At 55.6% G+C, this 26,186-nt stretch overlaps 2 protein-coding genes across 2 annotated transcripts; one reads left to right on the plus strand and one right to left on the minus strand.

The window, feature by feature from the left end:
• Positions 1 to 9,002: 9,002 nt before the first annotated feature.
• Positions 9,003 to 19,533, plus strand: MLX (MAX dimerization protein MLX). The gene is made up of 8 exons (XM_073325479.1): positions 9,003 to 9,106; positions 11,368 to 11,404; positions 11,981 to 12,070; positions 12,924 to 13,030; positions 13,323 to 13,422; positions 14,182 to 14,281; positions 14,811 to 15,012; positions 16,257 to 19,533. Exons 1-8 carry the CDS (start codon positions 9,041 to 9,043, stop codon positions 16,311 to 16,313), a joined length of 759 nt encoding a protein of 252 aa, XP_073181580.1. The 5' UTR covers positions 9,003 to 9,040; the 3' UTR covers positions 16,314 to 19,533.
• Positions 18,983 to 25,821, minus strand: PSMC3IP (PSMC3 interacting protein). The gene is made up of 8 exons (XM_073325480.1): positions 25,662 to 25,821; positions 23,293 to 23,399; positions 22,749 to 22,838; positions 21,951 to 22,062; positions 21,572 to 21,717; positions 20,690 to 20,743; positions 19,722 to 19,781; positions 18,983 to 19,533 (listed from the first exon to the last, which is right to left on the minus strand). The coding sequence occupies exons 1-8, from the start codon at positions 25,783 to 25,785 to the stop codon at positions 19,474 to 19,476; spliced, it is 753 nt and encodes a 250-aa protein (XP_073181581.1). The 5' UTR covers positions 25,786 to 25,821; the 3' UTR covers positions 18,983 to 19,473.
• Positions 25,822 to 26,186: the final 365 nt, after the last annotated feature.

Raw genomic sequence — 26,186 nt, forward strand, 5'->3', positions numbered from 1 at the left:
ATTGGAGCTGAGTCCGAGAGAGCAAGAGGACGGTGAGAGACAGCGAGAGCCGGAGAAAGAGCTGCAGAAGCAGCAGCAGCATGAACTGGCGGTGGGGGAGCGGAGAGGCCTAGGGGACCCCCCAGGGGTGAGTGGGGATAGACCCCGGGGGGCCAGTTCCGCAGGGAACCTCGAGACTAAATTGCTGCCCCTGGTTGGGGGTGGGGGGATGTGGATGCCACCTCACTGCCTTTGAGCAGGCTGGCGATTTGAACCAGGGGGACCCTGCGGAAAAGCCCCGGTGTCTAGCTCCCTTGCTGGGTCCCAAGGCCATAGACTCCGTCAGCCAGATGGGTGGGGAGGTGGACAGGCTCCCACTCCTGACCCCAACCTATATGTCTGTGTGGAGTTTCCTGGAGCCAGGCCCCTCGGACCCCCTCGTCCCCTCGGACCTCCAGTGGGAGCGGAAGGGGATGGTCAATGGGGAGACATTCCTGGGGTGGCGAGATCCTGGGACAGAGAGAACTTGTCAGGCCCTGGGTGGTGCAGCCTCAGATGCTGAGATGCTGGGTGAGCTGTGTGAAGGTCCCAGGGATGCAGCCCCTCGCCCTGCCTATGGCCCAGATCCCTGTGCAGACCCAGGAGGGGTCAGGCTGGCTGGTCGTTGGGGTTCTCCAGGACACCAGCTGCGAGACAATGTTGTGGGGTGACTGTGTCTCTTTGGGACAGGATCCAGGCCCTGCTCCGGTAACTGCCAAGGGTTTGAATTTGAATCCATTGAACTAATCGGTGGAGAGGGAAATGGTCAGTGAAAATGCAGATGACCTGGCTGGCAGCAGAGAGGAGCCTCTAGGCTCAGGCTACCTGCCTGCCTGTAACCAGACCCCTGGGGCTCCCCGCCCCCTTGCACACCTGAGAGGGGGCTCACACTGGCTCTGATGCAGTGAGGAAAGCAGCGAGCTTGCTGCCTACCTCCACTGGGACAGCAAGGGCAGCGCTGAGCACAGTGGGAGCTGAGACCCCAGCTGAGTGGGGGGAGACACAGGCAGGGCAGGGGATCTGTGGGGAGCGGCAAGGTGCATGGTAAGAAAAGTCTGGATGAGCCTAGGCAGCCTTGTGAGCTGATGGCTGTGTCTAGTCAGCAGGGTGGGAAGGCGAGGAGAGTGGAAGATGAGTGTCCCTGGACCTTACCTGTTAGCTGGGTGGAGAATTGTGACAGTGAAGGAAATGTGTCTGTGTCTGTCAGGGGTATTGACTTGCCTATGGAGGGAGCTACCCTGGTCTCCAAGCAGTTGTCTATGACCAGCCTTGTGTGCTGGGACAAGGGGAAAGAGATCCCAAGCTGTGTGTCTGGGAAAGGAGAAAGTGTGTCCGGCTCTTCTTTGTCTGTGGAGCAGACAGAAGGGGCCTTTCAGCCTGTGATGGTTGAGGGTTGTGCAGTTGTCTCAGAGCTGGTTCTGGATTCAGCTAAAGCCCAGGAAGGGAAGGGTCCTAAGTTTGTGTCTGCTTGGGAGAATGGCCCTGTAACTAGGTCGCATCCAGTTAGTGTCTATGCAAAATCCCAGAGACCAGACAATTCTGGTGCTTGATTTTGCCTGTTGCTAGTGTGTGGTTGGAAAGGGTGTAGCAACTCTGTCTAATCAGGGTGAGATCCTAGCCAGGGCACAAGGAGAGCATGAAGGTGATGTGATTGTGTTACCTACTGAGGGTGTGGAAACCTGTAGCAAGAAGGAAAAGATTTGTGAACCTGTGTGTGGCAAAGGGAAGGAGAATGCTTCTGACCTTTTATCTAGGAAGTCTGTAAGTTTGCCTGAAACGGGATTGTGTAGGAATCCGCCGGAAGGACCAGAGGTAATTCTGGATGTAAGGGAGACCCAGAAAGAGTCTGTTGTTGCTCAGGAAAGTGTTCCTCTAGAGCAAGCCCTAGGTAAAGAGGGTAAGAGCAGAATTTCTGTGAGGGGTGAATTGTTGCATAGAAAAGCCCTAGGGAAAGGAATCCTCATGGAGTCTTTGCAAGCAGTTTACTGCAACTGAAGGGTGTGAAAGTGATTTAATCAAGAAAGTTTCAGTTCCTAACAGTCAGAAATTTTCTCTTGTGAATCGCTCCACTGACTTTCCTGTTGAAAGATCCAGTGTGGATAGCTTTGAGAAGGTCTCAGATGAAGTGAAAGCTGTTAAGAAAGTTAAACAGTCCTGTAACCAAGTGGCTGTGTTTGACCAGCTTGTTGGGGAGAAGACCCAATCCCAGTTTGACTCCCTGGGGTTTTGGGGTGGCCAAAGGGCACGGGCTGCATAAACCTTCCCACATGCGGCCTGCGAGTGCTATCGACCACCCCCGACCTAAGGGAGGGTGTGAAAGTGGAAGGGTCTGGTGTAACTCCTACCAAGGAATGGGAGAGATGCTGGGGCATCCATGGGAATGTTGGTGGCTTCGAACTTCCCCAGGTCACTGGCTAAAGTGACCCCGCTCAGTTCGATCTCAAAGGGGGGAGAGATGTGACGAAGTGGGACTGTTCTTAATGGTTCCTCTGAATAGTGTGGGGGTGCCTCAGTTTCCCCTATGCAGTTCTTAAGTATCTAGGGGGTGGGGTAAGGGTGTATGATCATTGCAGAGCCCTAGAGGGCAGGTGTGTGCAGGGGTCTGGACACAGAGAATGGCCGACACCCTGTTTCCTGGCAACTGATGGCCTGGCCCTTCCCCCCTGCAAGGTGAGAGCTAAAGGGCTGGAGAACAAAGGAATCAGGTGACCTCCTGGCCCGGGAAAGGGACAAAGCCCAGAGGAGGAGGGGCTGGAGGGAGTTTCAGTTTGAGGGACATGGAGTTAAGTGCAGACGTGGTTGTCTGGCTCACTGCCCCCCAAAATGGACCCAGCTGAGGGGTCCTGTTCTCTGCACCTACAAGCTCTGTTTTAGACCACATTCCTGTTGTCTAATAAACCTTCTGTGTTACTGGCTGGCCGAGAGTCCTGTCTGACTGCGGAGTTGGGGGGCAGGACCCTCTGGCTGCCCCAGGACCCCGCCTGGGCGGACTCGCTGTGGGAAGCGCACGGAGGGGCAGAGGAGGCTGAATGCTCCGAGGTCAGACCCAGGAAGGTGGAAGCCGTGTGAGCTTTGTGTCCTGAAGACAGTCTGCTCCCAGAGTGGAGACTTCCCCAGAGTCCTGACTGGCTTCATGGGGAGCAGTTCCAGAGCATCGCCCAGGGACTCCGTGACAGTGGTGTTGGCCATGTGTGGACATTGGGAGGAGCAGGGAGATGACCCTTTAGTAGATCTATTCCCTGGGACCAGAGCTGGTTCCCCCCTGGAAACAATTCCCCTCTCGGATCAGCTAACCTCTGCCCAACAAGCTGAGGTCAGGGGGGTGCTGCATCCGTACCGACAGCTGTTTTCCAACCAGCCTGGACGCACTAATCTGACTGTCCACCGGGTGCAGACAGGGTGGCACCCGCCGATAAGATGCTCCCCCTTCCGAGTCACAGGGAAAACTGCTCAGGACCTGGAAAGAGAGGTCCGGGACATGCTGGCTTTGGGGGTGATCCAGCCATCGGCCAGCCCTTGGGCCTCGCCGGTGGTGCTGGTCCCTAAAAAGGACGGGTCGGTCCGGTTCTGTGTGGACTATCGGAAGCTCAACGCCATCACTGTATCTGATGCCTACCCCATGCCCAGGCCGGACGAGCTCCTAGACAAACTGGGAGGAGCTCGGTACCTTACCACCATGGACCTTACAAAGGGCTACCGGCAAGTGCCGCTGGATGCAGATGCCCGGCTGAAATCAGCCTTTATCACCCCTTTGGGGCTCTATGAGTTCCTGACCCTGCCTTTCGGCCTCAAGGGAGCGCCGGCCACCTTCCAGCGCCTGGTGGACCAGCTACTGAGGGGGATGGAGAGTTTTGCCGTGGCGTATATTGATGACATCTGTGTCTTTAGCCAGACCTGGGAGGACCACGTGTCCCAGGTTAGACAAGTGCTGGACCGACTCCAGGGGGCTGGGCTGACTGTAAAAGCGGAGAAGTGCAAGGTGGGGATGGCGGAAGTATCTTACCTGGGCCATCGGGTGGGGAGCGGCCGCCTAAAGCCTGAACCAGCCAAGGTGGAGGTGATCAGAGACTGGCCCGCTCCCCACACCAAAAAGCAGGTCCAAGCCTTTATTGGGATGGCAGGATACTACCGAAGATTTGTGCCCCACTTTAGCACCATAGCCACCCCCATCACTGAGCTATGCAAGAAGGGGAAGCCAGACAAGGTGGTCTGGACCGAGCAGTGCCAGGAGGCTTTCCGGGTGCTGAAGGAGGCTCTGGTCAGTGGCCCAGTCCTGGCAAACCCAGACTTTGACAAGCCCTTTGTGGTATTCACCGACGCTTCCGACACGGGACTGGGGGCGGTGTTAATGCAGGAGGATGAAAAGGGGGAGAGACACCCCATCGTGTACCTGAGCAAGAAGTTGCTACCCCGGGAGCAACACTACGTGGCCATCGAGAAGGAGTGCCTGGCCATGGTGTGGGCCCTCAAGAAACCAGAGCCCTATCTCTTCGGGCGACACTTCACCGTCTACACCGACCACTCTCCCCTGACCTGGCTGCACCAGATGAAAGGAGCCAACGCCAAACTCCTGAGATGGAGCCTGCTCCTGCAGGATTACGACATGGACGTGGTCCACGTGAAGGGAAGTGCCAACCTGATAGCGGATGCGCTGTCCCGGAGAGGGGGCCCCGAACTTCCACAGGTCACTGGTCAGAGTGACCCCGCTCAGTTCAGTCTCGAAGGGGGGAGAGATGTGATGATGTGACGCAGCAGGGAGGGGGGAGTGTTGACCTGGGAATGTGCCCTGGGGATGGGAGACCTGAGAGCCTGTCACCTGAGCCAGGAAGGGGACGGGGAGGTGACACCTCTGCCCAGGAATGTGGACAGAGACTGCAGCAGGGAGCCTGCTGGGTGGGTTTAGTTTCAGTTTGGTGCTGAGTGGAGGAACACAGGGAACCCCAGGGCTGGGGTCTAAGCTCCCTGCTCCCCCAGAAGGACTTGACTGAGGGGTCCTGGTTGTACCCACAAGCTCTGTTGTGGACTGTGTTCCTGTTGTCCAATAAACCTTCTGTTTTACTGGCTGGCTGAGAGTCTCAGTGAATCCCAGGAAGAGGGGGGCAGGGCCTGGACTCCCCCCCACTCCGGGACACATGGGGCTCTGAGCCAGGCTGCTGCAGTCCCTGCTTGGCACCTTCCCCCCACCCTGTCACCCCGGGTGGCTCAAAGCCCCTCCTCTGGTGGGTGCCATTGCCTAGCCCCGGTGGGGGTGCGCATCCCAGCAGGGCAGGACATTTCCCCAGGCCATTGGAAACCCTTCAGCTCCCTGCCCCCAGAATCCCAGCCCCATGCTCTGCTCCAAGGGCTGGGGCCTCACAGCCTTGGCTGCAGGGGGCTCTGGAATTGCCCCAGGCGGGGGCAGTTCTCCGCCAAGGCAGGAGGCCCCCTGGGGCTGGGTAGCTCTGGGGGCAGGGCCACGGCAAGGAGCAGGTAGAAGGTGGCCCCAGGGCGTGCGCTTGGCAGAGTGGCCAGGGGCCTGCCCCTTAGCTGTAGCACTGACTGCTCGGTCAGTGCCCAGAGCTCTTCCAGCAGCGGGCAGCCAGGGTGGGGGACATCGCCCCTCCCACCAGCGTGCAAAGGGCCCAGCAGGCCTGGCTGGACTGAGGTGCACTGGAGGGGCAGGGAGCCCGCGGGCCCCAGAAACAACCGCGGTTCCTGTGCCATTTCAATGGGCTGTGGCCCCTGCCCACCTCCCACCCCAGCCCTGAGGCAGGTCGCTGAGGGAGGTGCGGGGGGACATAGATGCCGGCCCCATCTCCCAGCACCTCCAGCAAGTCCCACTCGGGCCGGTATCATGTCGAGCAGGAAGCAGCTGCCTTCTCTGGGCTGGAGGCATCAGCTTCGTCAGAGGAAACGTCCCACAAAGATCCCAGCTGGCAAATGCTGCTCTGAAAGTAGCGCAGTGAACTGAACTCAACCTGCCCACACCCCTCGTGTACCCTGTGACCCCCCCAGGGACCCCGATTCCTGTGCTGGCCCCTCTGACCCCCCCGGGGACCCCGATTCCTGTGCTGGCCCCTCTGACCTCCCCGGGACCCCAATTCCTGTGCTGGTCCCCATCACCCAGGTGACTCTGCTGCCTGCCTGATACTGCCCCCCGTGACCCCCACTTCCTGCTCTGAGGCTGGGTGATTTTGCAGGGTTGTCCCCAGTGAACTTTAGATTTTCTGACTTCTCTGGATGCAGGCCCTGGGGATTTTCTACAGGCCCAGACCAGGGTCTGTCCTGCCCCTGCCAATAACTAGCCCTGGGGCTCAGAGCTCTCCGGCCAAGTCTGGCTCCTGCAAACTGCACAGTGTGACGAACTCTCAGTTTCATCAGGAGCCTCATATCAAAGGCTCAGCTCCTGGAGTCCTGTGATTACAGGCCACTCTCAGCTTCCATGTAAACCAATACATGCCTAGCACTCCTGTTTGGGAAGACAGGTAGGAAACATGACCCTAAGGGTCAAATACAGGAGACAAAGAAAAGAAAAAAACTGAAACCCTGAACGGTTTATTGTGTGTTACATGAAGATCTCATGATCTGAGGGGCCGGAAGGGGTGGGTCTGAGTTGATGGGGCTCCCAGGCCCAGAGCAGGGAGTGATGTCACTTAGGCTTATGGGCCTGGACCCAGACCCTGGTGGGGGCTGTGTATGTGGGGGAATCACCTGCAGTCACAGGCACAGGGCAGGGATCTGAGTCAATGGAGGTCACAGGTCCAGGCCAGGTATGGGAAGACCCTTGAGAGGCAGGGGGGGCGGGAAGGAGGGCAGGCCCACAACAGAGATTAGGGGTCATGGGAGTGGGCCAGCAAAGGGAGGGGATGTTACCTGGGGTCAAGAAGCCAGGCCAAGGAGAGGGAATGGGGATTATCTAAGATCATAGGACTAGATTCAGGGCAGGGAATGGGGTCATCTGAGGTCACAAGCCAGGACTCAAAGCAGGGAATGGGGTCATCTGAAGTCACGGGCCAGACAATGAAGTGATCTGAGGTCACAGGAACAGACTCAACTGGAATGGGCTCATCTCAGGTCACAGACCCAGAGCAGGGAATGGGGTCATCTGAGGTCAGGGGACAAGTAATTGGGTCATCTGAGGACAAGATGGAGACCCAGGGCAGGGAATGGGGTATTCTGAGGTCACTGGACAGTTAATAGGGTCACCAGAGGTCACACAACCAGCTCCAAGGCAGGGAATGGGAGTCATCTGAGGACACTGAACAGGTAATGAGGTCATCTGAGGTCACAGACCCAGATCCAGGGCAGGGAATGGGTTCATGCATGGACACAGAGCAGGTAATGGGGTCATCTGAGGTCATAGACCCAGACCCAGGGCAGGAAATGGGGTCATGCGAGGACACTGACCAGGTAATGGGGTCATCTGAGGTCACAGACCCCGACCCAGGGCAGGAAATGGGGTCATGCGAGGACACTGACCAGGTAATGGGGTCATCTGAGGTCACAGACCCAGACCCAGGGCAGGGAATGGGGTCATGCAAGGACACTGGCCAGGTAATGGGGTCATTTGAGGTCACAGACCCAGGGCAGGAAATAGGGTCATGCGAGGACACTGACCAGGTAATGGGGTCATCTGAGGTCCCAGACCCAGACCCAGGGCAGGAAATGGGGTCATGCGAGGACACTGAACAGGTAATGGGGTCATCTGAGGTCACAGACCCAGACCCAGGGAAGGAAATGGGGTCATGCGAGGACACTGACCAGGTAATGGGGTCATCTGAGGTCACAGACCCAGACCCAGGGCAGGAAATGGGGTCATGCGAGGACACTGACCAGGTAATGGGATCATCTGAGGTCACAGACACAGACCCAGGGCAGGGAATGGGGTCATGCGAGGACACTGACCAGGTAATGGGGTCATCTGAGGTCACAGACCCAGACTCAGGGCAGGAAATGGGGTCATGCGAGGACACTGACCAGGTAATGGGGTCATCTGAGGTCACAGACCTAGACTCAGGGCAGGAAATGGGGTCATGCGAGGACACTGAACAGGTAATGGGGTCATCTGAGGTCACAGACCCAGACCCAAGGCAGGAAATGGGGTCATACGAGGACACTGACCAGGTAATGGGGTCATCTGAGGTCACAGACCCAGACTCAGGGCAGGAAATGGGGTCATGCGAGGACACTGACCAGGTAATGGGGTCATCTGAGGTCACAGACCTAGACTCAGGGCAGGAAATAGGGTCATGCAAGGACACTGACCAGGTAATGGGGTCATCTGAGGTCACAGACTCAGACCCAGGGCAGGGAATGGGGTCATGCGAGGACACTGACCAGGTGATGGGGTCATCTGAGGTCACAGACTCAGACCCAGGGCAGGGAATGGGGTCATGCGAGGACACTGACCAGGTAATGGGGTCATCTGAGGTCACAGACTCAGACCCAGGGCAGGGAATGGGGTCATGCGAGGACACTGACCAGGTGATGGGGTCATCTGAGGTCACAGACTCAGACCCAGGGCAGGGAATGGGGTCATGCGAGGACACTGACCAGGTGATGGGGTCATCTGAGGTCACAGACTCAGACCCAGGGCAGGGAATGGGGTCATGCGAGGACACTGACCAGGTAATGGGGTCATCTGAGGTCACAGACTCAGACCCAGGGCAGGGAATGGGGTCATGCGAGGACACTGACCAGGTGATGGGGTCATCTGAGGTCACAGACCCCGACCCAGGGCAGGGAATGGGGTCATCTGAGGTCACAGACCCCGACCCCCCCCCCCCCCATGTGTCCCCGTTCGCAGCCCGGACGCGGGTCCGGGCCCGCGGCAGGATCCTGTGTCACGGCGCCCCCTCGTGGCTCCGACGGGCCAGGTCCCGGGACACACTTCGGCTCCCATCAGTCTCCGCGGTGGAACTACAGTTCCCGTCAGCCCCTGCGAAGACTCTGCATCTCCCATCCGCCCCCGCGGCGGGCGTCTCCCGGAAGCCGCTCGCGCTGCAGCGGTCGGGCGCTGTGATTGGCTGACGCTGGGGGTCACATGACCGGAGTCCCCGGGAAGATGGCGGAGCAGGCGGGCGCCTCGCCCGAGGACCCCTGGGGGAAGGTGAGTCCCAGGAGCGGGATGGCGGCCGGCGCGGGACACACCGCGGGGCCCGTCTCCCCGGGAGAGGGCGAGACCCCTCTCCGCCCCACAGGCCCGAAGCCGCAGGGGCCTGGGGAACCCAAGGGCGGGGCTTTGTGGGGGGCAGAAGTCAGGTGGGGTCAGGTCAGGGATGGGGTCGGGTCAGGATTGAGGTCAGGGGTCAGGTCAGAGATGGGGTCACGTCAGGCTAGGGGTCAGGGGTTACGTCAGGACTGGGGTCAGGTCAGAGATGGGGTCATGTCAGGCTAGGGGTCAGGGGTTACGTCAGGACTGCGGTCAGGTCAGAGATGGGGTCGGGTCAGGATAGGGGTCAGGGATGGGGTCAGGTCAGGCTAGGGGTCAGGGGTTACGTCAGGATTGGGGTCAGGTCAGAGATGGGGTCACGTCAGGCTAGGGGTCAGGGGTTACGTCAGGATTGGGGTCAGGTCAGAGATGGGGTCACGTCAGGCTAGGGGTCAGGGGTTACGTCAGGACTGGGGTCAGGTCAGAGATGGGGTCATGTCAGGCTAGGGGTCAGGGGTTACGTCAGGACTGGGGTCAGGTCAGAGATGGGGTCATGTCAGGCTAGGGGTCAGGGGTTACGTCAGGACTGGGGTCAGGTCAGAGATGGGGTCATGTCAGGCTAGGGGTCAGGGGTTACGTCAGGACTGGGGTCAGGTCAGAGATGGGGTCATGTCAGGCTAGGGGTCAGGGGTTACGTCAGGACTGGGGTCAGGTCAGAGATGGGGTCATGTCAGGCTAGGGGTCAGGGGTTACGTCAGGACTGGGGTCAGGTCAGAGATGGGGTCGGGTCAGGATAGGGGTCAGGGATGGGGTCAGGTCAGGATTGAGGTCAGGGATCAGGTCAGGGATGGGGTCACGTCAGGCTAGGGGTCAGGGGTTACGTCAGGATTGGGGTCAGGTCAGAGATGGGGTCATGTCAGGCTAGGGGTCAGGGGTTACGTCAGGACTGGGGTCAGGTCAGAGATGTGTCCAACCTCCCTGTGACCACGCAGGTTCCCAGCTCTGTGCCAGAGGAGGCAGATTTCTGAGGGGATGTGACTGGAGGCAAAGCTGCTGGCTGGTGGCTCTCCTGGAGTGTCTTGCCTTTTACTGCATAAAGAGAATCAGATACCACTGCTGACTTATTCCCTGCCCATTTCCCCCCCCCCCCCTCCGCGCGACATTGGGAAGGGACAGAAACCCTCCTGCACTGGACACAAGCCAACTATGGACAGCTGGGATTGGGGAGGAACCATCCAATATGGGTGGATTATTCCACAATTCTACATTTCTGTCACTGCAAAATCTTGACTATCTGGGGAAAACGTCTCTCAAGTGGCTCCAAGGAGTTAAATACACTTAGGGCCAGAGTTGTAAAGGTGTTTAGATGCCTAGTGGGATTTTGCAAAGGAACTAAGGTCCATATCTTCAAATCAGTGGAAGTTTGTGTGACCCAGGATTTAGGTGCTAAGGCACTTTTCTACGCCACTAAGTGCCCATCTGCTTCTTTAGGTAGCTAAATACCTTTACAAATCTGATCCTTGGTTCCTTGGGGGAGGCCTTACATAACTGCTGCCGATGGAGGGACACTAACCAAGCAGAGGACTTGCCTGTTGAATGCACTTAGGTTTCCTGCTTGGCATATCCAGGGAGCAGTGTATTTTGAGAGTCATTCCCAGAGGCTGAGCTTTAATTTTCTATGAATGTTTTGTTCTCCTGAACACCTGGAGCAGAGCTACATGGTCATTTGTCTTTTCTTGTATTCAGTCTTAACATTCAGATAAATATAACAACATAAAAGGGGGAGGAAGTGTTGACTGTGTGTCCATAAGTGCCCAGAGTCTGTGCAGGAACCAGAGTTGGATTTTCACAATTGCTCGACACCCAGCTTCTCCTATTGTCCTCAATGTGTATATGCTTTTGAAAATCTGACCATGTAGTTCTAGAATAAAGTGTAGTAAAATTGAAACCAGATCAATCCTGCAGTCATAGCCTTGTTAAACTGAAGAACAAACCAGTGTTTCAGCCTTCAAGGGAATTGGAAAGCGTATGTGTTGTGTGGGGGCTCATGGGACCACCCACATTGTTCCCACTTGCTGTCACGTGTTGGCAAAATAGTTTATTGCACAAAAAAGCAAATTCACTAAAGAGGAAAGTGCCTCACTCACTGGTTTGTTTCTTTTTCTCTCTTCTCCGCCTGTTTTCTCACGCTGTAATTCGCTCATCCTACAATGCACCAGGTGGATTCTGCATACAGTGACAGTGGACTGGATCCCTGTGAGTAGCTTTGTGTCCTCCTCCTCCCAAACTCTGTCAGGTCACAGCTAAGTGTGCCAGGGAACTGTGGTCACTTTTGTGCTTTGCTCTAGCTTATGCTGTTAGAAGAGGGACAACCTGGTCAAATTTGGTCCAAATCCACAGTCTCTTATCGGACCCTTTGGCCTTTTAAAACAAGATGAATATCTTTTCATCGGAAAAGCAGCACAGATGCAATCATCAATGTATTCTTTGCTCCTTTAATGAGAGGCTCTTGAAGCACTTCGCAAGTCTCCTAGAATTTATTTTCCCCATCTTACAGATAGGGAAACTGGTGCAAAGGATATTAGTTACATTGCTGTGCTTTAGTTGGCTTTCACATCTGGTCCCAATGGCTTTTCAGCATTCATCGCAACTATCTGCACACTGACCGGGACTGCAACAGCTGCTAATCCCTGGAGCTGGTTGCCCTGTGACTTGCCTCCCAGAGTTGATCCCTTCTCTGTCCCAGTTTGCAGTGTCTCTGGGGGTTAGTGACACTTACTCACCGCCTCCTGCATGACGTAGGGAAATACGCTGTGGTATTTTCTCTTTCAGCGCTCTTTGTGGAAAGCACTAGGAAAGGAAGCATAGTATCCCGAGCCAACAGCATTGGCTCCACCAGTGCCTCCTCAGTCCCCAATACAGGTATGGTACCTTCTCTATGTTCCACCAGCTTCTCCAGCACTTCAGTTAATAGGGGCTTTTCCTGCTCTCTCACTCCTATTCAGTCTTGTTCTCCTTAGGTAGATGTTCTCTATGAGACTGTGATTGCAAGAGCTTCCTCTGCCAGCTAGAGCAGAAGTCTTGCCCTTGGGTAGGGAGGATGGTGTTCTGGCTTCCTGCAGGGTAGTTTGATGGGACTCTCCTGGTAATGGCGAACAGAGGAGAGCTGGAGCGAAGGTCTGAAGAAACTTTTTGGCCGACGTTTTCAAGTGCTGAGTGGTGATGGATGCCCGCTCTAAGACACGTTAAAGGGGCCTGATTTCTAGGAAGTGCTGAAAAGTTGTCCCCTCTGTGGAAGGGATCTCAGCTTAGACACCCAGTCCTTCTTGAAATCCAGAATGCTGCAGAGCCTTTCTAGTGAGAATCCTGTGTAGACAAGCCAGCACCCAACCCCAGGGGTCTGCAGGAGAAGCAGGTGGCCTAGTTGGCACCTAGTATCTTTGTTATTGGCCTTCCCTATAATGAATTTCCCCAGCTGCTCACTCACGCTGTGGGCTGTTGTCAGCAGAGATGCCCTTGGACAGGTGGATCTTTACTGTGTTTCGGCCCCATCCTTTTGAAAGTACTGTTTGGAGCTAGTCCATCCAATTGGTAGCTAAGTGGTGTCGCTGGGAGCTGTTTTCAGGCACAGGTGTCTAAATGATCCCCAGTCCAGACACTGCGTGGTCTCCATGTTACCTCAGTAACTGTAGGTATCAGTTTTTGTCTCTGCTTCCTGGGCTCTGGGAGTTGCCACGTGCCCCCAGAGCTGATGGTGACCATTCTTCCGCTGCAGATGATGAAGACAGCGATTATCACCAGGAAACCTACAAAGAGTCATACAAGGACCGGCGCAGACGTGCCCACACCCAGGCCGAGCAGAAGAGACGAGATGCCATCAAGGTAACCTCAGAGCAGCTAGCAGGCTGTTTCTTTGCATGAGAATTCAGACAGCACCTTCCTTTCACATCAGACGCAGGAGGGCCCATTATTCTACAGCACCAGCACCTTGTGTTATTTATTTAGCTGTTAAATTCAGTGTTCCACCAAATGTTCATGATGCTGTAGGGGGTTTGTATCAACTCGGGGGAGCTGGAGCTTTCCACCTTGTTAAACCATCTACCCAGCCAGCTGCCATCATCCCATGCTGTTGAATCTAAAACACGCTGTCACTTCCGCTCTGCCCCCCCTGCAGAAAGGCTACGATGACTTGCAGGCCATCGTTCCCACGTGCCAGCAGCAGGACTTCTCCATTGGCTCCCAGAAACTAAGCAAAGCCATCGTCCTGCAGAAAAGTGAGTCTGGGGGTGGTGGGGAGCGATTTCTGGGCCTGTGCTGGCATTCCCAACAGCTGTGACAAATAGCTTCTGTGCTGGACGGCTGTACTCCTCTGGTCACTGAGCGGGGTACTGGCCAGCCAGAACTGGACCCACCTCTGTTCATGGGGGTTCCATGGGGAAAGCCATCTGAGCTGTAGAACCCTCCCTGCAGACAATCAAAACTAAAATGGCAGGTGCCTTGTTCCAGGCCTCACTGAGTTGTCTGCTCCCTCCCCACCCGCTCCTGGCTGGCTCTGCAGGTTAACACTGTCCTGGTCTCTTGCTGAGACTGAGTAACACTTATGCAATCAGCCTACCAGTGCAAGGGAGGCACACTGTTACAAGGTGAAGCACGAGCTGCCTAGCCCAGTCACCCCCTTCTTGCAGCTCATGGGCATCGAAATCACTTAGGTTGAGGGTGGAAGACTGTGTTTAGGGCTTAGGAGGCTGGGACTCCTCTCAGCTTGGCCACTGCTAGCGTATGATCTAGAGCACCCTGCTCCCCCTCCCTGGAGCTGGGATGTGAAGCACTGGGACCCTCTGAGGAGAGGAGTCACGGAGCCTGGCTCCTGGTCAGTTTGGATGCATGAGGTCTGTGGGGATGAAATCTAGGGCCATGCATCAATCCTGCATGTGCCCCAGTGTCTGCTCCTCCTGTCCCCTGCTGAGCGTCGTCACTGTGACCTCTGACCTGTCTCGAGCATCCTAAACCCTCGTCCTCCCTTTGCTTTTCAGCCATTGACTACATTCAGTTCCTCCATAAGGAGAAGAAGAAGCAGGAGGAGGAAGTTTCTACACTCAGGAAAGATGTCACAGCTTTGAAGATCATGAAAGTGTAAGGAGCAGCTTGTTGCACATCCCCCACCCCAAGGGAGCAGGGAGATAGACACCCTGTTCGTTACATACTGCAGCAGACACCCACCATACTCACCTTTTTCTCCCCCTCTCAATTCCATCCCAGGGCTGGATAGCATCTGACTCGCTGGTCAAGCTGGATTTGACACAGATCCCAATATAGTGCGAGGGGCATGGGCTGAGCAAGGGGACTGTCCATAGGGGGGTGCCAACTCAGAGCAAGGAGCCCCAGCCTGTTCCTGGGTCTCCTCTCCAACATGGAGGGGAGACTGTGATTTCCCTGCATTTATTCCCCTTAAGGAATTTAAGCCCAGAGCCTGCTACCTTAACCATACAGCCAGTGTGAGTGTTGCTTATGGTCCTAACAAGCAAAGTTAAGGGCCTTCAGGAAACACTGCGGCACATCTTTGGTCTCTCTCGCACCTCAAACAGAGCTTTGGAAGGTGTCTGAGGCCAGAGCTGGCTTCCCAAGCCTGCCATTTTATCCGGGTTTCTTTGGTTTGTTTCAGAAACTATGAGCAGATTGTGAAAGCTCATCAGGATAATCCAAATGAGGGGAAAGACCAGGTCTCTGACCAAGTCAAGTTTAATGTTTTCCAAGGCATCATGGATTCACTGTTCCAGTCCTTTAATGCCTCCATCTCAGTAGCAAGTTTTCAGGAACTTTCAGCCTGTGTCTTCAGCTGGATTGAAGAGCACTGTAAGCCACAGGTAAGGACTAGGAGCCGCACACAAAGTAACATGGGGCAAGCTCTTGCATAGGGCCAGACAGCTTCAGTAGATACAAATGCAAAGCAATGCACATTGGAGGGAACGTCTTGAACTATTCCTACACCTTACTGGGCTCTAATTAACTAGCGCCAGGGCCAGTTCAACACCGGGCAGCAGTCCAAGCACGTTAGGAGGTTTAAAGGCCAGGATGGAGATAGCGAATGCAGTTCCAGTCACCCCATCTCTGAAAGGACAAAGCACAAGCAGACGATTCAGGGATGTGACGAGAACGACTAGGGGCATGGAAAGCCTGGGACTGTCTACCAGAGGCAGAACAGGGGACATGATAAAGAGATGCAAAATCGTGCCTGAGGCTGAGGAGGGAGCTGGAGAACTCCTGTTCTCCTGGTCTCCTAATGAGCAAAGGGACCATGTGTGAAACTGAAAGTGGCAAATTCAAAATGAATAGAGAGAGAAACTTTACCCCACTGTTCAGCTGGCATGGTAGTGCTGCCTGCCACAGGAGATCAGGCAAACCCAAGGTTCAGCTACACTACAAAAACCCCTGCTGCAGTGAGACTCAGAGCCCAGGCTCTGCAGACCGGCAGAGAGGGGTGTTTCAGAGCCCAGGCCCCAGTCTGAGCAGGAATATCTACTCTACTATTTTGAGCCTCATAGTGCACGCTCTTCGAGCCCGAGTTACCTGACCCAGGCTCTGAAACTTGCTGCTGTGGGGTTCTTCTCTCAGCGTAGAGATATCCGTAGGCACTTAGCTGGAGAACAAGAGCCCCAGCAAACACGAGCTTTGACAGGGATAGAAACCCTCCTGTTTCAGAGCATAAATGAGGCTCTAGCTCATGGGGGCCAGGGAGAACCTTCCCTGAGGGGCAAGTCGTCATACCACACCTTCTCACACTAGACTTCCTTTCTCTAAAGCAGCTGGTTCTGCTACTGTCAGACAGGAAATGGCCAGGACGAGCCTTTGGTCTGATCCAAGCTGGCAGGTCCTGTACTCTCAGTAATCCTGAGGCACTGAAGCCATGTACCCCATGACCCCCAGGTTTGTTCCCATAAACACCGCTGTGCGTGGCTGGTGCAGCAGGTACCCAGCTGCCTTTCTACGCATGTATTCCCCTCTGTAAGGAGTTCCCTGGTCTGTTCTGGAACCCACAGAGGCATTGCCAAGGTGAATGTTTATTCGTCCCGCAGAGTGACTGATCCTGCCTCCTCCTTGTTCTCCCCAGACTCTGCGGGACATCGTGCTTGGGGTTCTGCATCAGCTGAAGAATCAGCTCTACTGACTGCTCTCCCTGCTAGTGCCCTAGCAGAATGGGCCTGCGTTCTTCATCCATACTGCTACTGGGTACCGCCAGCAGGGACGGAGTTGGGAAACAGACTCCAGGAATGGCTGGTCTGTTTCCCTTGTGATTGTTAAAGCTTCTCTCTGGATTATTTATTGTATTGACCAAAAACCAAAACTGGGCTTATGTACCTCTCCACAGACCCTGTCGCAGTCTGTAGGGACTCAGTCAGCAGAGAAGGGAGTTTAGATGTGGATTAAATATACTTCTCATTGCCCCAAAGGAAGGCAGGAGAGGGTGTCTCACCCAAACTGGCATGGCAGTGAACGGGCCTTGCCTGAGCCCCTGACTCTTTGCAAGAGTGGCAGTAGCTCAGCCGGTGCTACTTTGTAGCAGGCAGATGGTCCTGCTCCCTGTGATGGGGAATGGCCTGGAGTCTTAACTACTGCCTGGTCATCTTAGCAGTGCACATTACTGCCTGCTGGGATGCATACCCTGAAAACCACAGAGCCTGGGCATGAGCTGTAGAACAGATGGAACACAGGCTGTTCGGTTTCCAGGTGAGCACTTGCTGAAATCGCAGCTACCCAGGCACCTTTCCACAGGGCAATGCAGGGCTGTGAAAGGAAGCAGAGAGTGGCGATAGTAAGGGAGACCTCTTCCCCCCCACCCCAGAGCCAGTTGCTACATTAGGATTAAAGACTTGAGCTGGGTTATGAACCCTCCTGCACCAGGCAAACCGATCTCTACTAAAGGGGGTTAGGAAGAAGCTTCCCTTGGGAGAGGTTCTCCCATCTCTGCAGGCTTTCTTGCACCTTCCTCTGAAGCAGCTGGTTCTAGTTACTGTTGAGATGGGTTCTGCACTAGCAATTCCTATGGGCCTCAATCCCGATGGTCTAGTTCAGCCTAGGGATGGAAGGCTGCTTGCTTTACTGGTGTAGAATGACTTTCCAAAAGGCCACACAAAGGAAGCTGGGTGGGTTGGCCCCTCACTGCCACAAGGAGAGTCACTTAATCCCAGTGCTGAAGGGACTCCCCTTCTTGTGCAGATGACCATGGCCTCAAGCCTCTGCTTGAGCCAGCTGCTGACTTGGCCTTTTCGACTCTAGCCACATTTCCTAAACAATTAAACATGCGTGCAGCTTTCGCTACAGCCTTCTCCAGTTTTATCGGTACAGAGGCTGATCTCTGGCAGGCTTTATATGACATGGCACTTTCTGATGAAGTCACACTGTGTGGGAAAGTAGAATAGTCTAGCACAGAGCAGCTGTGGATTCTAAGTAGACGTCTACTCTTGTTTAGAACTATAGTTTTATATATAATAAAGCCTTGATTTTTGTAATGCATTGAAAAAAAATCTCACTAACATGTTATCAGTTTACGTTTTGCAGACAGCTGCTTGTCTGAGACAATTTAAATCAGTTACACCCTGTTTTGTTCACTATAACCCTTCAGGTCTCTTAAAGCAGATGGCAGCTGTCTGCTAAAGCAGCCATGGTGTTTTACTACTCAAACAAGGTGACACTATTGGAATTACCCCCAACAGAGTAACTCTCTTACAACAAGAAAAGGAGTACTTGTGGCATTTTAGACACTAACAAATTCATTTGAGCATAAGCTTTTGTGAGCTACAGTTCACTTCATCGGCTGTAGCTCACGAAAGCTTATGCTCAGATAATTTTGTTAGTCTCTAAGGTGCCACAAGTACTCCTTTTCTTTTTGCGAATACAACTAACACGGCTGCTACTCTGAAACCTCTCTTACAACAGTATTTGTCGATTTTCAATTATGTTCCTACCACACTTCTAAAAGTGACTGTTGTGCGTTTTCTTCAGTTTGGGTATGGTGGTTTCTCGGTGCTGGCTGCCTGCCTTTCAAACACTGAAGCAGGGGCATAATGTTTAAACTGCTGTTTCCATTTAATCAAGGAAATATTCCTGTTGGTCTTGGATTTTATAAAACAAAGCACTTCTACAAAGCCTGCATTGAGTGTCCCTGTTGGTCCAAATGCAGCATACAGCCCCTAGGAAGTTCAAGAGTTTGTTTGCAGCAACATGCCTAACTGCTGAAGTGAATTGCACACAATAGGGGCAGCTACCTCTATGGCCGTACTCAAGCACAGATGGGTAACTCTTGTAAGATGTTGCTTTGCTGTAAGGAAAGCACCCTGTTTGCAGAAGCAGTAGCCTGTGCTGTTAACTAATAAGTGGCATGTGTATTTCTCAAAGGACATTGCTTTTTACAGACCTCACTCAGGTGGAAATGAAATATTTTTCTATCATGAAAAGTAATTATAATAAATTTTTGCTAAGCGTTTTAAGGGTTGTCCCTCTGTTTATTTCTGACACAGAATCACTGGGTTTGCTATGAGAGGTGATAAGGCAAGGGCCAATTTTTCAGAAGTGACTAGTGATTTCAGGATGCCCAACTTGACCCCTTAGCCAGTGTTATGGCAGCCGTTTTGGATCAGCCCTCCCCACCCGGTCATCCCCCGTTATCCGGGTGCCTGACTCGGATGGTTCTCAAAGCCACAGTTAAACCAGACTGGAATACAGCCAGCCTCCCTTTTGTGTGAGCAAAGCGGCCAGGAGGCCAGAGAGCAGTCGGGAGGCCAGTCTTGCTACCACCAGGACATGCAGGGTGAGAAATAATTATGGAAGAAGCAGGCCTAAGATGAGACACAGGGGTGTTTAATGAATCACACTCCTATATACAGCATTACGACATGGTAGATGCTGCGGGAAGCGTTTCCCACCCTCTCTATTAAATACATTGAGATGCCTGTACATCCCTACACAGTTAAACAACTAGTTTCTTTCTTCTCTCCTAAATGCTCCTTTCCTCCCTTTGCTAGAACAAACTCACCTACTTGTTGGCAATCCAACACACCCATAGCCCCGTGGAGAGGCACCATCCCAACTGCCCATTGCAACAAAGGATAATAAAACAACTCCACTGCAAATGAGGATATGATGGGACCTGGAGCTGCCTCAACCCCTCTAGCCACCCTCCTGACTGCAAAGCATTTTAAAACATAAACATATATAAAAGACGCAGGACAAAACCAAGCCCTACAAACAGTGCAAGTTTCAGAAGCGGCTTCTGTTGGGTTCCACACTGGCCAATTTTCTCCCCTGGAGCAGTGGCTCCTATCAGCAACTCAGACAGCCACCGGCAAAGTGACATTGTAATCCTCATCCGTCTCTATCCCAACTTCCTCCTGCACAAGAACAACGCAGCCTCGTTACCAAGAGCACAAAGGAGAGTTACACTGGCTGTACAGCACAGAGAGAATTCAGAAACAGGGCCCTTTCCAGCACTGTGGGACTTACTGAGGGTTACACCACTTGCAGCAGAATACCTGCAGATTTATGTTAATCAAAGGTGGGTGGATCTGGTCGTACTTACAAAGAACTGTTTCTTGCTTTTGGGGTAGCCCTCCAGAATTGCATCAAGTAGCTCAGTCGCCTGGTAAAACAAAATAATTTGAAAGGATATTTAGCTCCATTTCTTCAGAAAACAGACACGTTAAGTGAAACCTGGGCAAGCTCACCAGCGGGAGAAGCTTTACATACACAGCTTAGCAAAGGCCAAAGCGTTAGCCCCCATGGCCACAAGTAATGAGGCTTCCTAGGGTGCACGCCTGCCTTGCACACCCCCCAACAGAGGCCACTACGCAGGCTGCTGAAATTAGGTCTCCTCCCGGTTAGCCATTGCACACGAATGAAAGTGCAATGGTCCCTGGCAGACAGCTGTAGGGTTCCTTTCACCCCATATATTTCAGGCTGTAAGTGATGATAATCTGCTTTGCAAATGGACCACTGGTCCATTTAAAGTGGCAGTTTGGCATCACTATTAGACTATAAACCTGAAGCCCCCCGAACAAGATGACTCTGGTGAGTGGGAGAGGGAGCTGCCACTGGAAAGCCAGAGAGGATGGTTGGGAGCTTGTCTTGCTATGTCTATACGTTGGAAAGCTGAAATCAGAGCCCAGGAAGAGGTCTCCCTGCCAGGATGGCTGCCCTTCCAGCACTAGAAACTATGGGATGGAAGCTGGAGAACAGCAGCATTAGAGTGGGGAGAAGTGGCCTTGTGGTTCCTCCTCCTGGGTGACACCAGAAGGGCCCAGGCATCACCACTTCAAGACTAGTATAAGCTGAATGCTGAAGAGGTTCATAGGTCAATTAGTTCTTGACTAGCTTGACAGCAGGTTGTGGAAACAAGATGATCAGCTACCACAGACCCCCAGGGCTGCTCCATAAATCATTACGTCGCTAGCATTTTTCCCCTGATTGAAACACCCAGTCGCCTCTTGGGTATCATTGCCACCACCCAATAGTGCCCATCTACCCAGTATTCATAATAAAGGTTGCTACCATTCTCTTTCTCCTTCTCCATTCTTTACAGTACAGCTTTTTCTCGTTGTAAACCTGCAACCAACAAGACTGAATGAGTAACATTAAACCCAGCCGCTCCCTAGTGTGAAGCAAGGAACTAGTGCTAGGAGGGGAGGCCAGGCCAGAGCAAGATGCTTATTTAGTGTTCAAGACCATCACACAGTGCAGGCAACTGTCTGACAAATAAGCTCTTTGGAAGTGGGTCTCCTTTTAAAATGGATGATTTGAGAGGCTAAAATGATGAATATCTGTATTAATAAAATGACAACCCAGAGCAAAGGGCTGCAGGCAAGAGTCACTCAGGTACCAGCCTTTATAGCTGCCCCCTCTAGATACACACACAATCTAATGAGGCACACATCGAAGGGTCTGCTGAGAACATTAGGGAGCAGGACATTTCCAGCGACATCAGACTCTGGGATTGGCTCCGCCATGCTGGAGTTAGCCATACTTAAAGCTGACCAGCACTTCAGCACGCCCAGTAGGTAATGCTCAGGTAGTGTGATCAGACTTAAGAGAGGAGGCCACTAAAGCACAGCCTTCGCCTATAAACAGGAACATTGGGAAGTTAATTGAGAAGAGGACAGTTTGTGCTGGAGTTTCAAACCTCTCCCACAACCACTCCAATTCTTCAGCGTTTGATGTCAGATTCGAAACGTCTGTCAGCATTCTAAGGTGCCTTTCATTCTCACATTCAGACACACCACCTGGCTTACAGAAATAGAGGACCCATCCAGAAGGGACAAGCTATTCCTTGTCTACATCTAAGGATCATTTATTGAGTATTTTGTTAAGACAAGTAGCGCTGAGCTGGGCTCTCGGCTGCTGCGTTCGGTGGCACAGCCCCGTCCAGCTCTTTACCTTCTCTTTCTCTTCGGGAGTCACATGGTTGGCTGCAGATTTAATTCGCTCCAGTTTCTCTGTGTAACTGGCACAATCTTTTTTTAACTCTTCAATCTCTTTAATCATCTCTGGGGTTGTCATTGAGCCATTCAGATCCTTCAGTTCTGGAATGGAATCGCTCGTTACCCAGGGATGCCCACAGCTACAGCTCAACAGCTAGCATTAATGTCTGCATGACACCACACTCCATGCTGGCACCGCAATGCGCTGCCTCACAACACACGCTCCATGCTTGGTGCCACACTGCGCTGCCTCACACACACTCCATGCTGGTTCAGCTTCCGAGCTAATCTACTTTGAAATAAACCTGGCAGTAGAAGCGGAAATTCAAACACACCTGATTCCATATGGCGGCAGCTCTGTTGAAGGGTTTGTACTTTTGAAGAAAGCTCCGAGATTTCATTGTCCAAGGCTTTAAACTCAGAATCACTCACTGTGGGAAACTGATCCTGAGCGAGAAGAAAGATGATGCATTATGAATTACAGTAAACAGATGCTCCCTGTACAGTCACCACCACCCATTTTTGACAGAGATCTTTGAGACATTTGTTCCCATGACAGCTTGCTGCAGTTCTCGAGATCAGCCATACACAATGTGCTCCTAAAGGTATCATCTCCATTGGTTATGAGGGGATGGGAAGAGTGCTAATAAATGGCCTAGAATGGCATAGCTTTGGCCATTGTTAATATTAACAAAAGTTCATATGTATTACATTATAGTCTAAACTGGAGACATTGTCTAGGCTGTTACACAGCTAAACAGCAGGTTTTACGTTAGTGAACAGTGGATTGCTGGGTTCCTTCAAATAAAATAATCCAAAGTAAAAGGAAGAACCAAAGCATTTGAATGGAATAAATGCAAGACAGTGTATATTGCTTTGAAACATGAGGAAAGCTGCAGGTGTCCATATAAACATACATACTGGAGTCTCCTCGTGCATTTTGTGCTGAACCGATATGTAAATAAAAGCTTCTCGACAGTGTCTCCTCTGTGCCTGATGCAGCTGTCAGCACACTAACAAACACTACAGGGAAGGCCATGCCTCGCCAAAAGGCTTTACTTGGAGCTGATCTGTTTAGTTTTTCACTCAAGATTGTTTTTGTTTCCTAGGGAAATTGAACAGATTCATCTCACCTGGTCTGGAAAGTATATTTTTTGTTTCCCATAAGCCTTCTCTCTTATTTTCCCTTGTTGAGCCAGCTGCTCCAGTGCTTTCACCACAGCCTGATGCAAAAAGGAACAGGAGTCCACATGAGAACTGGACAGAGCACCAGAAAGCTACCCTGGGGAGTAAGCTGGGGAGGGAAGAGATGAACTAGACAGGCCTGAAGGGCTGTGTGTGTTGTTACAGCTGCAGATATGGAATCTGCCCATGCAGCCAGCCATCTGTGCATCTATCCAGGGGGTTCTTGCTGCCACCCACCACCTGCCTGTGGTGTGGGTTAGCCAGAGGCTGGGGGTTTCTCACGCTGCTGTGGGGGGAAGGGAGGCAGTGGCAGCTCCCACCCATCTGGCAGGGTCACTAAGACGCTCCCTACCAGCTTCTTGCTTGGGTAGAAGGCTCTGACCTGCCTTGGCACCTTGCTCCAAGCAGCCGAGGGATGGGGGGGAGAGTGGGGGGGGAGAGCCTCTGTGGTGGGTGCATCTGTGCAGGCTCCTAGCTCTGCCTGCTTCTCACCGTCTTGCCCAGCCCATGCTCCCGCTGCAGGTTCCCAAAGGCGTCCTGGGCGCTGTGCGGCCGATTCTGGTCCTGGAGGTAGCGAAGCAGGATTGCGGCAGCTCCTCCTATGGGTAAGAGAGGTTGTGTGAGGAGCCCCAGTGGGCCAGCCTTTATTCCACCTTGGTCCCAAGGCCCTCCGGGGACATCGGTTGGTGGCTCCTTCATGGAGCTGTGAGCACGGGCATGTATCTGGCGTGGTTCACCCCCGTACCTGAGGCCTGCCCTTTCTGCAGCATGAGGGAGAACCTGGCGCACGCTTACCTCGAATGCGCCAGGTTGCAGCCCCTGTTGAGGTTCTGGCTGCACTTTTCCCCACACATGTTTTTCGCACACCCTATCTGAGGCCTCACGAAATCGCAAGACCTCCTCATCAACCTCCTCCTGGCTCTAGCTAAAGTCACCATCTATAACATCAGGAGGAAGATGTTGGACGAGGAGGTGCTCGGCAACTGTGGGGCCTATTTCCGTTCCTCCCTCGTCCCACGCATCCGGGCAGAGTTCCACTGGGCAGCGTCTGCTGGCTCCCTAGATACCTCTGAGGAGCAGTGGGCGCTGTCCGGGGTCCTCTGCTTGGTGTCCCCATCCGGTACCCTGGTTTTGAACCGGTGACCATCACTCCGATCCCTGTTTTTTATTAGTTGTCCCTCGTATTCATTTGGTTCCTGGTTCCAGTGGTCCCTCCCGCTAGGCTGGGGAGGGGCCTTTAGAAGTGGGTGGGCTTGCGCCTGCCCACCTCCCGGGTTTTTCCGATAATAAGGACGGGGAAGAGATGGGGCAAGGGGCTCAGCGCCAGGGCTTGGCCACAGCAGGGGCAAGGGAGTGCTGCCTGGCCCTTGGGAAGGGAGGTCAGGTGGGAGGAAGGGGGCCAGGGCCGGTGGGGGTGGTCAGGAAGGGTGACTTGGTCCTTGCGGGGAGGGGGAGAGGACTCAGGCAGGAGGAAGGGGTGGGGGTTGGGTGGGAGAGAAGAGGGGCCTGGCCCGGGGGAGGGTCGGGCCAGAGAAAGTGGGGGGCCGGCCCAGCGGGCTGAGGGGAAGGTCAGGCCTGAGGAAGGGGGGCCCGGCCCGGGGGGGGGGGAGGGTCGGGCCTGAGGAAGGGGGGGGGCCCGGGGGGGGAGGGGGGAGGGTTGGGCCTGAGGAAGTGGGGGGGCCCGGCCCAGGGGGCGGGGGGGGGAGGGTCGGGCCTGAGGAAGGGGGGGGGCGGGGGGGGGAGGGTGGAGGGTCGGGCCTGAGGAAGGGGGGGGGGCCCGGTCCAGGGGGCGGGGGGGGGAGGGTCGGGCCTGAGGAAGGGGGGGGAGCCCGGCCCAGGGGGCGGGGGGGGAGGGTCGGGCCTGAGGAAGGGGGGGGAGCCCGGCCCAGGGGGCGGGGGGGGAGGGTCGGGCCTGAGGAAGGGGGGGGCCCGGCCCAGGGGGCGGGGGGGGGAGGGTCAGGCCTGAGGAAGGGGGGGGGCCCGGCCCGGGGGGCGGGGGGGAGGGTCGGGCCTGAGGAAGGGGGGGGCCCGGCCCAGGGGGGAGGGTGGAGGGTCGGGCCTGAGGAAGGGGGGGGACCCGGCCCGGGGGGGGGAGGGTCGGGCCTGAGGAAGGGGGGGGACCCGGCCCAGGGGGGAGGGTGGAGGGTCGGGCCTGAGGAAGGGGGGGGACCCGGCCCGGGGGGGGGAGGGTCGGGCCTGAGGAAGGGGGGGGACCCGGCCCGGGGGGCGGGGGGGGAGGGTCGGGCCTGAGGAAGGGGGGGGCCCGGCCCAGGGGGCGGGGGGGGAGGGTCGGGCCTGAGGAAGGGGGGGGCCCGGCCCGGGGGGCGGGGGGGAGGGTCGGGCCTGAGGAAGGGGGGGGACCCGGCCCGGGGGGCGGAGGGTCGGGCCTGAGGAAGGGGGGGGACGCAGCCCACCGGGCGGGGGGGGAGGGTCGGGCCTGAGGAAGGGGGGGGGGGCCCGGCCCAGGGGGGAGGGTGGAGGGTCGGGCCTGAGGAAGGGGGGGGGGGCCCGGCCCGGGGGGGAGGGTGGAGGGTCGGGCCTGAGGAAGGGGGGGGGGGCCCGGCCCGGGGGGGCGGGGGGGGGAGGGTCGGGCCTGAGGAAGGGGGGGGGCCCGGCCCAGGGGGCGGGGGGGGGAGGGTCGGGCCTGAGGAAGGGGGGGGGGGCCCGGCCCAGGGCGGGGGGGGAGGGTCGGGCCTGAGGGCGGGGGGGGAGGGTCGGGCCTGAGGAAGGGGGGGGGGGCCCGGCCCGGGGGGGGGAGGGTCGGGCCTGAGGAAGGGGGGGGGGGCCCGGCCCGGGGGGGGAGGGTTCGGGCCTGAGGAAGGGGGGCGCAGCCCGCGGGGGGGGGCGGGGCCCGTGCTCACCTGTCGCCGCGGGGCTCTCTCGGGCCTTGCTCATCTTCAGTCTCTGCGCGGGCCCGCGGCGGGGCGGGGCGGAGCGGAGCGGAAGCGGAAGCGGAAGGAACGCAGCCCGCTCGGCGGCTGCCATGGTTACCGTCCCCGCGTCCGGCCGCGGCCCCCGGCCCCAATCACAACGCGCTAGGGCAGGTGGTGCCTGGGCCGGGCCCCCCCCCGCGAGAGGGGACCCCCCCGGGCAGAGCTGCCCGTCAACCCCCCCCCCGGGCCAGAGCTGCCCGTCAACCCCCCCCCGCTGCCCCCCCCCGGGCAGAGCTGCCCCCCCCCCCCGGGCAGAGCTGCCCGTCAACCCCCCCCCCGGGCCAGAGCTGCCCGTCAACCCCCCCCCGCTGCCCCCCCCCGGGCAGAGCTGCCCCCCCCCCCGGGCAGAGCTGCCCGTCAACCCCCCCCGCTGCCCCCCCCGGGCAGAGCTGCACCCCCCCGGGGAGAGCTGCCCGTCAACCCCCCCCCCCCGGGCCAGAGCTGCCCGTCAAC

Source organism: Lepidochelys kempii, chromosome 27 (genome assembly GCF_965140285.1).
Source record: "Lepidochelys kempii isolate rLepKem1 chromosome 27, rLepKem1.hap1, whole genome shotgun sequence".
NCBI classification, from domain to species: Eukaryota; Metazoa; Chordata; order Testudines; family Cheloniidae; genus Lepidochelys; species Lepidochelys kempii.

Bases quoted from the DNA above. Each gene is read 5' to 3' on its own strand.
- MLX (XM_073325479.1), top strand. From the start codon at position 9,041: ATGACCGGAGTCCCCGGGAAGATGGCGGAGCAGGCGGGCGCCTCGCCC. The intron at 12,071-12,923 runs GTATGGTACCTT...CTTCCGCTGCAG, and splicing joins CTCCTCAGTCCCCAATACAG to ATGATGAAGACAGCGATTAT. The intron at 13,031-13,322 runs GTAACCTCAGAG...CCCCCCCTGCAG, and splicing joins AGAGACGAGATGCCATCAAG to AAAGGCTACGATGACTTGCA.
- PSMC3IP (XM_073325480.1), bottom strand. From the start codon at position 25,785: ATGGCAGCCGCCGAGCGGGCTGCGTTCCTTCCGCTTCCGCTTCCGCTC. The intron at 20,744-21,571 runs GTAAAGAGCTGG...TGTTGGTTGCAG, and splicing joins CTCCCGAAGAGAAAGAGAAG to GTTTACAACGAGAAAAAGCT. The intron at 19,534-19,721 runs GTAAGTACGACC...GTTCTTGTGCAG, and splicing joins AAAGCAAGAAACAGTTCTTT to GAGGAAGTTGGGATAGAGAC.